Source organism: Larus michahellis, chromosome 13, assembly GCF_964199755.1.
Source record: "Larus michahellis chromosome 13, bLarMic1.1, whole genome shotgun sequence".
In the NCBI taxonomy this organism is placed as follows: domain Eukaryota; kingdom Metazoa; phylum Chordata; class Aves; order Charadriiformes; family Laridae; genus Larus; species Larus michahellis.
This window is the reverse complement of record NC_133908.1, coordinates 5,844,084-5,860,044: the sequence shown is the minus strand read 5'-3', so window position 1 is coordinate 5,860,044 and position 15,961 is coordinate 5,844,084. Positions and strand designations below refer to the sequence as shown.

At 43.8% G+C, this 15,961-nt stretch overlaps 1 protein-coding gene across 1 annotated transcript in view; it reads right to left on the bottom strand.

Moving 5' to 3' along the window:
- BCR (BCR activator of RhoGEF and GTPase) overlaps nucleotides 1-15,961 on the bottom strand; it is a 102,905-nt gene that overhangs the window by 3,205 nt on the left and 83,739 nt on the right. Inside the window, exons 14-22 of the mRNA XM_074606576.1 lie at nucleotides 15,212-15,286; nucleotides 13,919-14,016; nucleotides 13,107-13,238; nucleotides 5,355-5,414; nucleotides 5,123-5,232; nucleotides 4,147-4,286; nucleotides 2,530-2,664; nucleotides 1,811-1,916; nucleotides 594-756 (exon numbers count right to left, since the gene is read on the bottom strand). Coding sequence (XP_074462677.1) covers nucleotides 594-756; nucleotides 1,811-1,916; nucleotides 2,530-2,664; nucleotides 4,147-4,286; nucleotides 5,123-5,232; nucleotides 5,355-5,414; nucleotides 13,107-13,238; nucleotides 13,919-14,016; nucleotides 15,212-15,286 — 1,019 coding nt within the window. The remainder of the gene's footprint in view (nucleotides 1-593; nucleotides 757-1,810; nucleotides 1,917-2,529; nucleotides 2,665-4,146; nucleotides 4,287-5,122; nucleotides 5,233-5,354; nucleotides 5,415-13,106; nucleotides 13,239-13,918; nucleotides 14,017-15,211; nucleotides 15,287-15,961) is intronic.

Genomic DNA, 15,961 nt, shown 5'->3' with positions numbered 1-15,961 from the left:
TGGCTATTTGAGCGCTGGCAGGCATACCTACAGCTCTCTCCACAGGGACATCTCACAATTATGTATTTGTTTTAATACAGTGAATAACAGCAGGGATATTAAAACTTGCAGTGCTTCGGAGACACTCTTTTCAGCTTCCAGGGTATAAAACTGGTGCTGGTGTTCCGCTGCACTGAAAAAAATCTGATCTGTAATTTGCAAAGAATTTTGTTGTGCGTCTGCGAAGGTTGTTTAAGTGTTGAGGAGCATTGTGGAAAAACACCGGCGGCCCTTTAATCCCAGGCTGGCAATACGGTGCTGTGAGACAGCCCTCAAAAACCTTACTCTGCACAAACACGAGACAAACGGGATTGCCTGCATACTGGCAGTTTTTCATGAAACTTTCATGCATTAGTACAGATGCAAACTGAACCGCCTGAAGAAACTGTTCTACAAACAGTCTAAAGTGTCTGTGTGAGGGTGAAAGTTGTTTATGTTTCTCAAAAAAACCTGTCGTGAAAGCACAGCAGGGTGGCTGAGCCAGGCCTTGCCAGAGGACTGCAGTTTCCCACATGCCGCTTTTACAAGATTCAATAGCACATTTGGGGTTTTACCTGGGACATGACTTCTAGTGACCAACTATCCGTCATTGTGATGGGCTGGGTTGGGTTAGCCGGAATTTTACTGTCCTTCTCTGAAGGTCTGAGCAGCGTTGGTCCAAATACAGTTGCAAGATTATGCAGGGACATCTTGTTCACGCTTTCCCGCTCAGCAACCCTGGGAGAAGAGACAATGAACAAGGCAGATCTTTATAAACATCTGAGTTTGGAAGTGTCCTTGAGAAAGAAACCATATTTATTCCTTTTGTAAAAAGTTTTAGATACATTCAATCAACCACTCTCTCCGTATGTGCCTAAATGAACTTTTAAAGTAAGCAATACCTTGATCTGACACAACCCCAGTCTCCAGGCTCTCTACAGACACGGCCCAGACTTGGGAAAGGGACTGCTGGGTACTGTCGGGACAGGCAGACGCGGGACAGCAATAAAGCAAAGTTTTGATCCCAGTTTCATAAATGACAAAATGAGACACATGGGTTAAATAATTTAGCCAAGGGCAGAAAAGTCTGCAGCAGAAACACAAGTAAAACCCAGATTTCCTGGATTTTAATCCAGAACCTCAGCCACAAGGTTATCTTTCATCTCTCCAGTGACAGTCTCTGGTGTGTACAAAACACATATGTAAATTAACACATTGTGCATGTATTAAGCAAGCTTATTGCATTAATATCAAACACATGGAAATACTTTTTCGCAGTTACAACCATATTTACAAAGACATAGACAAGATCAGAAAGACTAGTCTGGGCAAGGAACTGACAACTCCAGTTAGCAGAAGTGCAAAGCTGGAATTTTAAAAAAATATATCATGTTAGACTGCAGCCACCTTTTGAGACAGGGCTCACAAGTCTTAAACATGGCCAAAGCTTCACAATTTATACTAAAACCTTCCTCGCTCTTTGTATCCAGATGCAGGTGCAGTTTTGCAGCGATATCGCAGCAGGAATTTGCATTTGCACTAGATAAGCCCCGAGACTTTTGCTACCCCTTTCCTTCAGTTCTAATCCGTTGAGTATGAATGGGAATGAAATTCAGGATTTAGTACCTCACTAAGTGCGTATAAGCCAATAGATATGTGATGAGCATTCACAGCAAATCAGCAAATGCTTCTTCATTTGTGTGATTCAGCACAAATTCAAGGAAAAGGCTCCTCTTTTCAAAAAAATGATGCTTTACACATTAAATACGTGTCTAGAGGATCCCCATATTACCTTTTTAAATGGTCCAAAAGGAAAAGGAATGTCACAAGGTTGGGTTCTGGAAGCGATAACAATAGATTCAACATACAGCTTTCCTTTGCAACAGGGTCCGAAAGTGCTACAAGATAAAAAATAACAAAACATCACCACAGGCAGTGAACATGAATTTGACTGACTGCCGAATTTTCCAAACCAACAAATACGGATGGTTCCAAATGGACTGTAATTACATCATAGGTTGGAAGGTCAGAGTTGCACATCACTACCTCTTTCCTTTCTTTCATGCATCTGTAGAGAATCCTTTTCTCTCACGCAGTTCAAGTGCTTTCAGACTTTCAACCATTATGATGCTTTTCCCCTCCGTCAAGATAAGCCAAGGTATATCCTGGCTCCCTCCTCCCCAGAGAGGGCTCCCCTGGAAGCCTGACCAGGGCAAACAGCAAGCCCAACCTCAACAAGTAGGCTGTCATTCTATTATTAACCTATCCTTCAGAACCTGGGCGCTTTCGACTTACAAAAAGGCACGGCAATTGCCCATATTCAGGCTCATCGGAAGAATATGTCATTCCAACGCTCATTTCTGAGCTCCATTTCACTTCTCTAACAGCTTGTTCCAGGCTTCTGTCCAACACTGTAAGTATGGGGTTTGTATTGCTTTAGGAGCAGCTTCCTGCAGAACAGCGCCTTTAACACAGACCCGGTTGCCAAGAGTTATTTCTGCTACCACCTACCAATGCCCTCAGCAAAGTTGGGGTACAGCTCATCTGTAAAGAGGGGTTCAGGCAGCTCCCGGAAGTAGAGTTTGAGGGTGCCCGCAATGGCATTGACATCCATCTCGCTCATCATCACTGACACGTCTTTGTTATCTGAAAGAGGGAAGAGGGGAAGCAGGGTAAAGAAGCTGCTGGGCTTGCACTCATTTTTTTTCCTTCCTTTGAATCTCTTTTTTTATCCTTTGTCTTTGCCCACATAGCTGAGAGTTGTCCTGTTTACGTTTCTCCGGATTAAATGAGCTGTTTTCTGACAACTGAAAAGTGCTGCACAAATGACTGCAAACAGTTTATAGCTTTAAATCAAGTAGAGGGAACCTCACGCTACCCAGGGTTAGTTACGCTGCGCCAGCGACCTCAGCCTGATCTGGAACAAGCCCTGCTTGACTGTATTTATACGCATTTCAACTTCTGTTAGTGATAACAATTGTTATGCCAATCCCCTGCCTCTAACAGCTTAGAATAAGGGACTCTGAGGCTGTCTGACTCCCCACTGAGCATAGCTAAAGTACACAGGCAATTCATAGCTCACATTTCAGTTTTATTACTATTACGGACAACAAAACCACTGTCTTTCCCTAAAACAAACAGGCCACCCAGCAGAGCCAGCAGCTGGTTTCATGAAGCTTAGTGTAAAACAGCATGTAATAGAAACGAAAAAGTTTGTTTTCAAAATGTGAGACACCCTTACTTGCACTAGTGAAGATTCATATATCAACACGTTTGGTATCTTAGGGAGTTGAAAAGAAAATACAAGGAAGAAATGGCATAAAATAAGTGAAGAAAAAGTGCAGGGAGGGTGAATTTGGGCACCTGGCACAGGCCTCATGACTGCTGGCATCAAAAAGAGAGCTCGAGTGTGGCTTGGACCATCATGTGGCGGCTGGAAGTAGGGCAGATTTTCACTTTTTGTACCTCAGCAATTTGGAGGTGTTTCATCTGTCTCATCTTGGATGCCTTTTGGGACATACGTGCCATTCTTTTAAATGCAGCACCAGTCAGGAGCCCTGTTCTGCTCAAGATCAAAGAAAGCTTTACAAAGGTTGGTCAAAATTATCTGATTTTACTATCTATAGAGAGTTAAGAAGAGAACTCGGGAGCTCTGACCACCCAACTTCAGTTTCGTGAACACCCTTCCTAGTCAACATTAAAAAAATTTTTTTTTTGCTGGCTTCCTTTCACAGAAGATTCTCAATTTCAAGGACTTCTATTAATTTGGAGACCTCACAATAGCGAGGAAATTATGGCTTCTGATTGCTGCCACTTCCCTTGAGGAAGGTGTCTGCCATTTACAAATATTTGGCAAGGCAGGCAAACCCCCATTTCATGTCTGCTGGCAAGAATAACAAGTGCGTTATTTGCTATAAGGATCCATCCCATTGTATGTCTTAGGTTATATCTGTAGCTGAAGAATATTAATAAAACATGCAGCCAGGGTTAAAATGGTTCTCCTTGTGTGAGAATCTCTACCTCTTAACGTTTCCTTGAGAATATAAGACTAAAAATAGCATAGCCACCTGACAGGGAGCTCACACAGGTTCTCACAGTGCAAAGGAAAACATCAGCACAATTACTTACTGACATCAAAGGCAGCTTTCAGAGCTTGGATATCGGTGGCAACCCCAGAGACACGGTAGATGCCCACCTCCTCCATCCCACGTCGCTCAATCTCCTCCACACACTGGCGCACTATGTAAGGCACCTTCGATCTCTCTCTCCTAAAGAAAGCCAGACAGACATGAGAGTGCAGTCCCGCCCGTGCCCTCAATGCTTGTCACCCCAGCCAGCCAGGCTGGCTACAATCACCCCATCGTTTTGCTGTGCAAACCTCTTCTGAGAAATGGGGCAGGAGAAAGTCTGAGCAGGCAAACAAGAGTGAGCTGAAAAACTCCTTTTAAGACTGGAGAGGGTTTTCTGAGTGTCTCAGCCTGCCTTTGGCTGTCCTGCAGCTGCCCTGAGTGCTTGGGCTTCTGGCTGTATCCTAGTGCCCCCCGAGTCTGCAACTTGCCCAGGTGATCAGAGGATTCCCAAACAGACCTTGGATACATAGCAACACTCTTGCTTTCCAATTAATGCAATTCCATAGGGAGGAAATACCACACTTCCCAAACCATATAACAGAACAAACAGGTTTCTTCTGGCAAACGATTCATGACAAAAGATCAGGGGTTAAAATAATACAACGGGATCCAAAGAACTTGAACATTTCCGATTATGGAAAGGAAACATCACTGTTCAGTGGCTCTGGAAATTTGTGACCTCTTCAGCTAACTACAGAGAAAAGGCGCAACGGGTATTTCTGGAACTCAGAAAAGTGATATAGTGTAAGTAAACACCCCAGGTTTCAAAGCCTGTGTGCATGCTGGCTTTTCCCCTGCAAAAAATGAAGCCCAGAGAACATACAGCATCTTTCTGCAGCCACAGCCACCTACGCTACTGCCCGAGTGGAACAGGCCGGACTGACAAATCCCTCAGTGGGGCAAACACAGGCACAACCCACTGGCCGGTTGGCTTTCTGAAAAACAACAGGGAGAAATGTGACCCATCAGCTCACTTGGTGACAATAGCGATCTTGACCCCAAACACCCCAGTCTGTTTCCGGGACGGCATCCTTTTCAGGCTAAACTCCCGACTGGTGAACTTCACCGACAGCTTCACTTCCACCTAAATAAAAGAGAACTGTTGTTACTTTTCAAACTTTTTTTTTTAATGCTGCAATGAAAAGCAAAGAAATAAAGCACAGAAGAGGCAGAGAAGCAGTGCTAACTTCTGTTTTCCATACTTACTCCATTCATGGAGATGACTGTGCGTTGCCAATCTTTGTCCTGCAATGCCTGTGGGTCCAGCTGAAAAACACAGAAGTTACCCATGAGCTAGGAACAGACTTCAGAGAAATTAGCTGGCCTGAAAGGCTTCTGTAAGTGAGCAGAGCACCACCACTTTCAGCATGTTATGTCTTTTCCATAGGAAAACACACGTTCCAAGGTTTCCCCAGTATCAGGTAACGAGACGCTCAGATATTGTGTGGTTCTCTAAGCAGGGCTGATGAGGACTCACACGCATGGAAAATGCAGCAACACACATGCAGTGTCTGCTCAACAACGGCAACCTCAGCGAGCAAAATCAATGTTTGAAAGCCAATAACCTCAGCTTTCACAGGAAGAGAGACTGCACTCTTTGCTGTAGCACAACAGGCACATCAACAGCCAAATTTGTCCCATCCCACAGGGCTAGGAGTCAGAAAAGGGGAGGAGAGATTTCTGAAATAACTCTGATTTAAAAGAGAGGAAACTGTCTCCCTCTGCAGTTTTCTAGAGACAGGTGAGGTTGGATGAGTGTGAAATTACTGCACTGAACTAAAAAGCCAGGCTGGTGAACTTCAGAGCTCTTGCCTATGAAGCTTACAAGAAGGACTATGTTCCACTGAACTCAAAAGACATAATGACCATAACAGTGAGATCAAGGAAGAGAAATATGAAGTAATTCATACAGAGACAAGTAACAAGCCAAACCTCTGTCAGGATCTGGCAGAGGAGAAATGGAGAAAATCAGCCCAGAAATCATGGGACTTCATCCTCCCTCAACCTGTCTATTCCTTTTCATTTCTGTTTGAGCACAGATGCAGAAAGAACTCCTAGACCTGCTATTGCAAGAATTCATTACACAGAAACAAGTTCTGACACAAAGCCCTGATCTCCCATTTTCAGCTTTGCATGATCTCTTTGGAGTGGACAGTTGCGAGGCTAGGGAGCAGCCGACAAGTACTCAAACATCACCCAGCCATTCCAATACTGCCTGGGAGAGTCCAAACACGTCCCAACACTTGAAGAGCAGCACTCAGCTCAAGCCAGCCTGGCAAAAGAGAGAAAAGACCTGTCTGCATGGGAACTTCTATCAGCAATCAGAACCAGTCAAAGCAAGCAGATTTTCATGCCTCCTGAGATGGCTTTGTAACACTTTGTTCTTAAACCCTGAGACACAGTAAAATCAGGAGGAGGCAACTGCAGTTGACTGTGTTTTGAGTTTACTGTCCTCAGCAAACGAAAGGACACCCAGTAACTAGAGCTACTTCTGCAGCACAGCTCCTCTCTCTCACAGAGCCCCATGCAAAAGCAGAGTTCCCTGACGGGCAGAGGTAAATGCTGAAACGATGGCAGCTGCAGTACATTCTGGGAGATCTTAGATGCAATCATGCTTGTTCAGGTCATCAACAAACTAGCCCTATGCTGCTGACAGCTACAGAGACAAGTCCCCCACACCCTTCCCCGCTCCCCAAAAAAGACAACCAGCAGAGAGAAAAGTTTCTCCCTGCTTGCTCATGCTGCAGAGACCCCAAGAAGCAAGAGACAAGCAAGTCAGGCCAACCTTATCCCTGCGCACTTTGTTACGGACGTGAGCCCACAGCGGGATGCTGCCAGTGCACACATGGTTTCCTGTTGAATTGGACCGGTTCCTGTAGGTGCAACTCTGGCAGAAATTCCTGAAGACCCCTTGTAAGGAATAGTCAGTAACCAGTAGCTCCCACATTTTGGGACTGCACAAAGGTCCAGGAGGCCACTGGGCAGCAGCACTTAGCTTCGGTGCTTCAGCAAACCCAAATAACAGACTGCTTGCCAGGAGGCCTTGCTTATAACTCTGGCGGAACAGATCCGCCCCCGCCTGTGCGGCTTGCCAAGGTCCCTACAAGTTGGCCAGAATCTAGGCTGTTCTTCCCTGAATTTCCGTGCTGGAAGTTTGGTTTCTTTCAACAACTGCATTCTTTCCCAGAATCGAGAGGAAACCATTTCTGAAGTGTCTGGTTTCCTATGAAGAGCAACCATGCTCATTATTCCTGAAAGCTTGATCTCCAGCTGCCTAAACAGTCATCTCGTTAAGCTGCCACAATGGCCCTGCTGATAGACACAGTCACAGCCAATCCTCTAGCTTGGAAGCAGTTTTCCATATGCTTTTAGAATGGAGCCACCAAGAGTGTACTATTTATAGCAGGGAGAGACTGCTTAAGACTGAAGGGGAAAGGCTGTTTTGAATATTTGCCAAATATTCAAAGGAAGAGTCCAGCAGGGTCCATTCACAGTTTATTTAAGCTAACAGGTATTACTGGTTACGTCTCAGTGATGACCAGGGAACTCGTACCACTGTGTAAGACGAACGCAAGTAAAGAGCTATTAGAAAGTACGAGCCAAACAAAGTCCTGCTCTGTCTCAAGAGTGAATATCGTACGGCTGCAAAGGACTAGCAAAAGCAGCATGCCGGAGCTGAGAGCTCAGAGACTCTTCCATGCTGGGTAACTACTGGAGCTGAGCAAGGACTGCGAGTGTACTTGCTGCTGCCTCTTGTTCCCTTATCTCTGAACTCCGTTGCAGGACCCCCGCGCTCCCCACCTGCTGTTTGACTCCTGCTGGAGAACAGCTTGTACTGAATGGAGACAGCTAGGGAGAACAACCACCAGGGAGTGGGTCTCGCTGACCCGAGCCAACCCTGCATAAATCACTGGCAATAACTGCAACAATTAAAAAAAAAAAAAATCCCTCCCAAGGTGCTTTTTAAATAACAAAGCGAAATGATGGAAGCTAATAAAAGAGCAAAGCTTGAATAAGCTCTCAGCAACACTGAGTGAGACAGGAAGATCAGGTCTAGCAGTCTGACAAAGTCACGGTAGGAAATAAGAGTCAATAGGAAACCAAGAACGTCATTTAGACTTTGAGCAAGTTTTCAGCCGTATACCCTACAGATGACTGACCTTCTAAGGCCAGCAAGAGCAACACAGGGAAAGGGCAGCTGGAGCAGACGGGTTACAAAGCAGACTGAGGACAAAGCGAGTTAGTGAGTGTGATGCTCCAGCACAGAGAGAGCCTGTGACAAATGAGGTCATGCTGTCTTCTGGCCTGATTTGGAGATCAATGACCTGGAAGAAGGAACACAAAGTAGAAGAATGCAATCGACAGTGTGCCTAAAGGAAGCCGCTCCAAGCGAGCAAGCACACAGCGCTCGCTCTGCCAGCTCAAGCAGGGGGAGGCACTGTGAAATGGCTGCTTCTGCATTAATTTGACGGTGAATTTTACTGCACCTCTAAACACTTCCTTCAAACTGAGTGACAAAAGGACCTGAAACTGTGAAAAATTGTGTTGTTTCCATGACCTGCTAAAACACTCAAAGACTGTATCTCACAGGCTTGTTTGCACAGTCCCCACTAAAAGTGCATACTGCATAGGAAAACTACAAACAAACCAGTTTGCCTTTACTCCTCCAGCACCTCCAGACCCCTTGCAACCCATTCTTCGGCATTTGCAGTGGCAAGCTACAGCCCCAAATTCACTAATGAATCAAGCAGATGCCTCTCTGTATCCTGCATAAAACACATTAGAACAAAGCAGCTCAGCACCACAGGGATTTCTGAGGGCAAGTCTCTGGCCCTCGTACCAGTTTGGCACTGAATGAAGACAATTAGTGCACAGACAGAGGTCAGTAGAGGCTAAGTGTGCAGGACACAGAGTGGTGAGGACCTGGGAAAAAGGCAAACTGAGGATGCTGGTCAATGGCAAATGCAAGCCAGGCACTGAGAAGAAGGGTGTCTGTGCTCTGCCTTAGGAAACCACCGCGAGAGTTTGATGAATTTTTTTTTTCCCCAGCAGAGAAAAGAAAGTATACAGAAAGAGGGAGAAATGAAAAAGCATCGATGGAAATCAAATGCCTGGGAGCAAGGACTGAGGCAACCTTAAGGTTAGTGTGTTTTCTGCTATTTATTCACATTACTTCCTCCTTTTATTAAACCTCCCTGGCAACTTTACACTCCATCAATTTTTAATTGTAACTGATGTCACATACATGTTGTCAGAGTCTCACTGCTGCTGGAAACTCCCAGTCCAGCCATAACCCCATTCTTCTCAAAGCTCCCCACTGACATGTTAATCTTTCCCGCCATCACCCTTTAGACATGACCCATTGCCTCCTTCATTTCCACCCTGTTTTCAGTGCTGGGATACTTTTCTGCATGAGCAAACTGTTTAAATGAACTGGAGTGTGTAAAAGGTTTTCTGAGTTGACACTTGGGAGGTGTAGCATGTGACAATCTGTTTTACATGGAAAACAACTTAGATGTCTGAAATAGCCATGTGCACTGCTATGAGACATCCCAGATAATTAAGGAGATAAGAGTGATTGTTTTGCATGGCAACAGAGGAATGGTGTTGCGCTGCTACCACAGAATGACTGATCTAAGGTCATATCCTCTCTGATTTTCCAGCACTGCTGTGAGGGAGAAGGAAATGGTTTGCCTGAGCTGATCAGGCAGGGGAAAAAAACCAAACAACCCAACAAAGGAAACAGCATTTCTAGGAGGCACCAACTGGAGGAGATGGATCACAGGATGAAGTGTCAGTTTACTCATGCAATCTGTTCCCAAGGCAGAGGCCAGTTTTGCTGACACATGTGCCCACTTAGATGCAGAGTCTCAGGACCAAACAAAAGGCTGCTACGCTCAAAATACATGGACCTGCCTGCCACGTGAAGTGCAAAATTCAAAGAGCAAAAGGGCCAGCCTCCCAAGTGCCTAATCTGGATTGCAAAGTAACCAGAGAAAGAAAATAAAAATAAAACAGAGTTCAAAATGAGAGGAGCTGATGATTACAACTGAGCTAAGCTTCACGTTTTCTCCTGTAAGACAATGTCCATTTCTTCCTCCCCTAAGCCCCCCAATAATTTCAGTTTCACAGACCACCCAGGAATGGCACCTTCTCCCTGTATTTCTCATGCCCAAGATGTAACAGAAGCCGCCAACCACGCGTGCTGGCTAATTAAATGCTGAACATCCAGTGCTGCCATTCCCAGAAGGTCGGATGAGGACTTCACTTCTACATTTACATGAGGTTCTCCCATATTAAAACTCGTGGTTTTATTTTTCAGGGATAAAACTTGCAGGTTGGGAAGCAATGAAGCTTTTGCATGTGGCTATAAAAACAGGTAAATAAAATATTCCATAAGAAAAGAAAGTATGAGCAATGGGAGCTATTAAAATTGCCCATTCCTGGAAGCTTCTGACCACATGGACCAATTTCCAGTCTTCCTTCCTCCAGTGCCATTATGTAACGGAGAGATTTAATAAACATTTCACAGCCAAAACAGTCCTCGTCTCCTTGATGCATTGTCCTCATCACTGCAGCTCAGAGAATTTGGTGAGTCAGAAATCCCAGTAATGGGAAGTTACAGATTTACAATAATACGTGGCTTAACAATACATTGTGATTTAGCCAACACAGAAATTTCCCTGTTTTTATCAGCAGGAGGATGCAGACACGACTCTTGATGTTCCCAGAGTTTTTAACTAAAGGGAACTTAGGAAAAAAACCTCATCCAACTTCACAGAACTTTACACAAGACAGATTTGGCTCAATAATGACAACACAACAACAAAACAGAAAGCCCTAGATACAATAGCAACTCTAAAGTAAACAAAATGTAATGTAAAGCACTTCAGAAAATCATGAAAGAAAATTCCTATAAAACAGTGATTGGAAAAGATGCTGACAGCGTTAATACAGCTAACCTTCAGCCACAGGTTGTAATTTGATTTTGTTGTTGCATTATGGTGATTTCTCAATAGAGAAATGGTGTTTGCTTTAAAAACAGAACTAAAACAAAACAGAAGCCTTTAATAATTCTTATCAACCCAACATCTTACCAGAATCTCTTAAGACTTCTCTTTGCAGTTATTCAATACTGCTAAGAAGTTGTGTGATGGGAGAGAAATCAGAGAATTAAGAGGATGTTCTGAGAGTTCACCAAATTTCTTTATAAATTGCAAGGGGGATTTACTGAAAGCAAGAGAACTTTTGCATTTGCCTTTTATGATACAACAGAATGCAACTTTTGCACATTAATCAACTTTTATTGATTTTTTTTGGTTGGTTGGGGGTTTTTGTGGTTTTTTGTGGTTTTTTTTGTTTTTTAATTACCAATGTTTAGGTTTCTCTAAAAGAATCAATATGGAGTTCATATTCAAGTGTCACCAAAGAGCATTTTTACCTATTAAGTATGAAATGTTTTAACAGTACAAGTGATCTAAACATACAAGTGCTGTGCATAAAAATGCCCACTCTTGTGGAAAAAAAAAAGTTGTTAAAAATTTAAAAGATTTTATTCATTTTCAAATCATTCTATGCAAAATATTTGAAGAATTTAGAGGGTCAGTGATTTCAGGGTTCTCCGTTATAAGCAAACAAATCTCCAGGGCATTTCAGGGCTGAAAACTTGCTCTTTTATAGTTGCTCAGCTCCACGGAAATAAGCCTTTGTTAGCAGAAGGGACATACAGATTTCTGGCTGGCCTGAGACACATACATAGGAGGCACCCTGTACTAGCATTTATTGATTTGTACACGAGTTTTCTTTCAATCACCCACCATGACTTCAGCGACAAAAGCTTTCCCTGAAAAGGGCATGGCAGCCTCAAGGCTGCAAGGAGGGAGGGAAAGGAACAGGCCTAATGAAACCCATTTAGACAATGAACCCTTCTGGAGTAAAGGTGAGATATGATCCTGCAGGCAGCTCTCAACCAGAGCTGCTTCTGAAGTCCCACAAATGGCCTTGGCCTGTGTGACCATCCCTCAAATGTTGGAGAGAGCTGTCATCCATGGAGTGATGAAGAGTCAAAGGTAAATGGAGGAGAACTGGTGCTATTTTTCAGCGTGCCAAAAAGGAAAACGTCTCTGGGCAGGGTCTCTGTTCAGCACAACAGCCAGTCCAACACAAAGAATACGTCCGCAGAGCAAGCATTTTAACACCCTCCTAAAGTTGTGGACAGACAGTGCAACGAACTGGAAGAAGAGGAGGAACATATGTTCTCCTTGTCATCCCCCACTGATGGCCTGATTTCTCCTGCATGGAGCTTTAGCGCTTTATCACGCAGCAGCTCCCCGAGAGCAGCATCCGTTTGCAATCATCTCATCACCTCCCCTATTGTATTACAAATTTGTCACATAGACAAAGTGTCCCGTGCTGATTCTCAGCAGTGGATGTCTCTCTCAGATGCAGCCTGCTGTCACGGACACTATACCCTGGACATGGCAGTTATCAGGACAATAAGCATGTCCTCCAAGGCCTTGCTATCACATCAATCAACTTCCAGGACGTAAAGAACATAGCATTTCTTACACATGATTTACAGAGGGGATTCATTTCTTCCTCTTTTGTCACAAATGGAGCATCCTGAACAGCGCTGAGGGCTCAGTGACAGTGCAGTTCCTATACACTGTGCTGGAAGTTTTGAAGTTAACGGGCAAATCAGAGATCAAAAGTAAATTTTCACAAACAAGCATCTATTCCATAAGGGTACTGAAGTAGACACAGGGGACAAGGCAAGAGGGAAAAAGCTGCTAACTTCCCGCCTCTGAATCACACCATACACCTCACTATCTGGAGAAAAAGCTCCAATGCTGAGACAATCAGAAGGCAGAATAAAACCTCCCTGGTGCACTCCAGGATACAAAAATCCTGTTACGTTTTGCAGTAAGGGTAGCAGGAATGAGTTAAGCACAGTCTTACTTGGATCTGTCCTTTCCCCATTATGCGATCCGTACTCTCTCCATCCTCTTTGGTGAGCTTGGTTTTGTTGTAGCACTTTTCATAGCACAGAATCCGCAGAGTTTGTGAACCTTCCAGCTCAATCTCAAACTCCTGCAGGGCACCAGGAAAGGAAAGAGCAATGAATACATCACAGCAGGACGCTAGTCTCTTAATGATCAATATAGTTTCCTTAAAACTCATGAGGAGGTAGCACTGAAGGACTGACCAAAACCTCCTCCCTAACGGACTTGGTCTAGAAATAAACTGAAATTGTATTTTGTATATATAAGGTGGTCAAATCAGAGACTAAGGAGTCAACCATCCTAGTCGGGTTCCACTGAGTTTCAGCAAACCATCATTCAAAGGGACAAACTCACCCACCTTCCCTGTATTTAATTTTGCTCCCCAGCAGGTTTGAGTTGGCTGTAAACAGGCAAAATGTCTACGTCTAATTCTTCCCCCTCACAACAAATAAACAAAACCACCTCCTCCTTCAATATATTCTCACTTACATCTTTTAAAAATATAATCAAGCATGCATCTGTTTAAATGATGAAATGCTGGACAAGAGTCCTTTGTACTGAAATGTTTGTTTAGCTATAGCCAATCCAAGAGAAAATCTTCTGCAAGCCCTGACAGAAATGAACCTGGCATAAAAGTGTTCTCTGAAAGACAGCACATGCAGCACAAGTGCTAAGCAAGCAGCAAATTACTCCATTTGCGGGTTTTCTGCACACATGCATTAATGTTTGGCACATAGAACAAGTCACATTAAGAAAAATCCAACCTACCTCATTCCAGTTGGGCTCTGTGGTGTCTCTGTAAACTCTAGTTTTAGCCTTGTTCACGAAATACCCAAAAGAATCCACCTCTAATGTGCAGTACAAATCTGAGGAGGGGAGACAGCGACAGAACCTTTTTAAAAATTACTAGAAACTCTGAACCTGCATTAATCACTTTCAGGGTGTGTCTGCATTTGCATGTTCTTTGTATTAGTATCAGTAACACTATTCAGCACAAATCTCAACACCTGGACCAGCAGATTTGCCTTGATGAAGCTGAAGTACCAGCACAGCTGCATAAATGACATCAGCACAGACAAGCCCTTCATCTCTACCATGAATCAGGTGTATGCTATTACCTAGTATTTCCCAAATCAATCCACAAAGAGCAGAAAGTGTACACCAATGAGAAATTAAGCTTCCCCAGGTAGATATTGGACCCCATCACCGCATCAGAACCAATTTCCCTGAGAACAGCAGCAGTATAATATCCCTCAGAGAGTAGGCTAGGGGCCAACCATCAAAAACTCATTGTTTCTGTCAAGTGGTTAATCAGGTGGTACCTGGTGTTTTTGAAGAACTAGTAATGATCTGTAGACATTGCCCCTATTTGTAAGTTATGTTCCAAGTGACATTAGACAGCATCTGGGAAGTCAACGGTTCAGCAGGAGGACGGCCAGCAGAAAGCACGTATGCCCAGTACCTTTCCTCCTGAGCCTGCACATGCAGCTTTGATAAGAACAGGATCCCCAGCCACAGCGCTGGGTACGCTTTGCAGCTTTTCATGGATTGTCCTCATCAATGGCTGAGAAGCACGTTTATGTCTATGGGTGTCCACTTCACTCTATTTTTTCACCTGGTTTGATCCTTCTGTCAAATCACTCCCCTGAATTATAACACCTCTTTCTTTACACCAAAAGTTCTGGATGTCAGAGAATGCTTTCCATTCTTTCATTGCAAAACAAAATACAGTTGAAAGAATTCCAGATAAGGGCTGACTCATATCTAAAACTGTTGGGTAACTAGCAAACACTGCTTTAAAAAAAATACCAACAGACAACCTAAAAAATAACGCTGCATGCTTGATCCTGGTCTTCCTGAGAGTTAATAGTAGCATTAAAAAGATTGCATTCCCCTAAATTTACACCAATGCCCCAATTCTACTTCCAGTTCCCCAAATCACCTCTCTTCCTCACCATCATCCCAGATGCTACAGTCCTAAACCAGTCAACGTCCAGCTGTCACAGCACCTGAATTACCAACCCCTATCAACACCTCTGTGTGTTACAGACTGCAACTCACTTGAACTTTGCTTGAATCCTGTGGCAGAGTGGACAATGACATTCAGGAATCCATAGAGACCTGGGGATTCATCATCTGTACAAAAGACCCAAGGAATTTTGTTACTTTCACAGAGGAGCCAAGAGTGAAAGACAGAGTGATGAGATTGGTATTACACAGGTTAATGAGCAGAGGGGTAAACTGTCTCTGAAAAGGATAGCAGGAGCATGTAATCTAGCCATTTCAGTACGAGAGGAGACTGTTCCAGGTTCAGCGTCGGTTTCACCTGTAATGCCTTCTGGCAATGGGTGGCTTTTACAATGACATTTTTAGGGTCAGCAAGACAGCACGGAAGAAATTCAGAGGAGAAAAAGTAAAATATAGAGGCTAAATCTATATTAGCAGATGAAACAGTAATTTAGGATGGTCTCTGACAAAATTTTGGCCAACTAGTGTTCTTCTAAAGGATTCCCAGGCATAGTTCAAAGTTGTCCCAGGCTAGGACTTCCAACAGGCCTCTAATTCCTGGCATGATGGCTGCACGTAGAGACCATTTACTAGTCAATGAATACATATTGGAGGATGTCCAGGAATATTTTACTAATTTAGATGTAGCCATATCATTTGAAGCTTGTATTTTTATTGTTGCAGCAAGTAACATTGGTATGACAGATTGTTATCGTTCCTGCTGCTCTCTCTTTGTACACCATCATCTACTTAACTAAACTACGCAAGTTGGGTACATATGGCCTCAGCTTTTTGGTTTTTTTA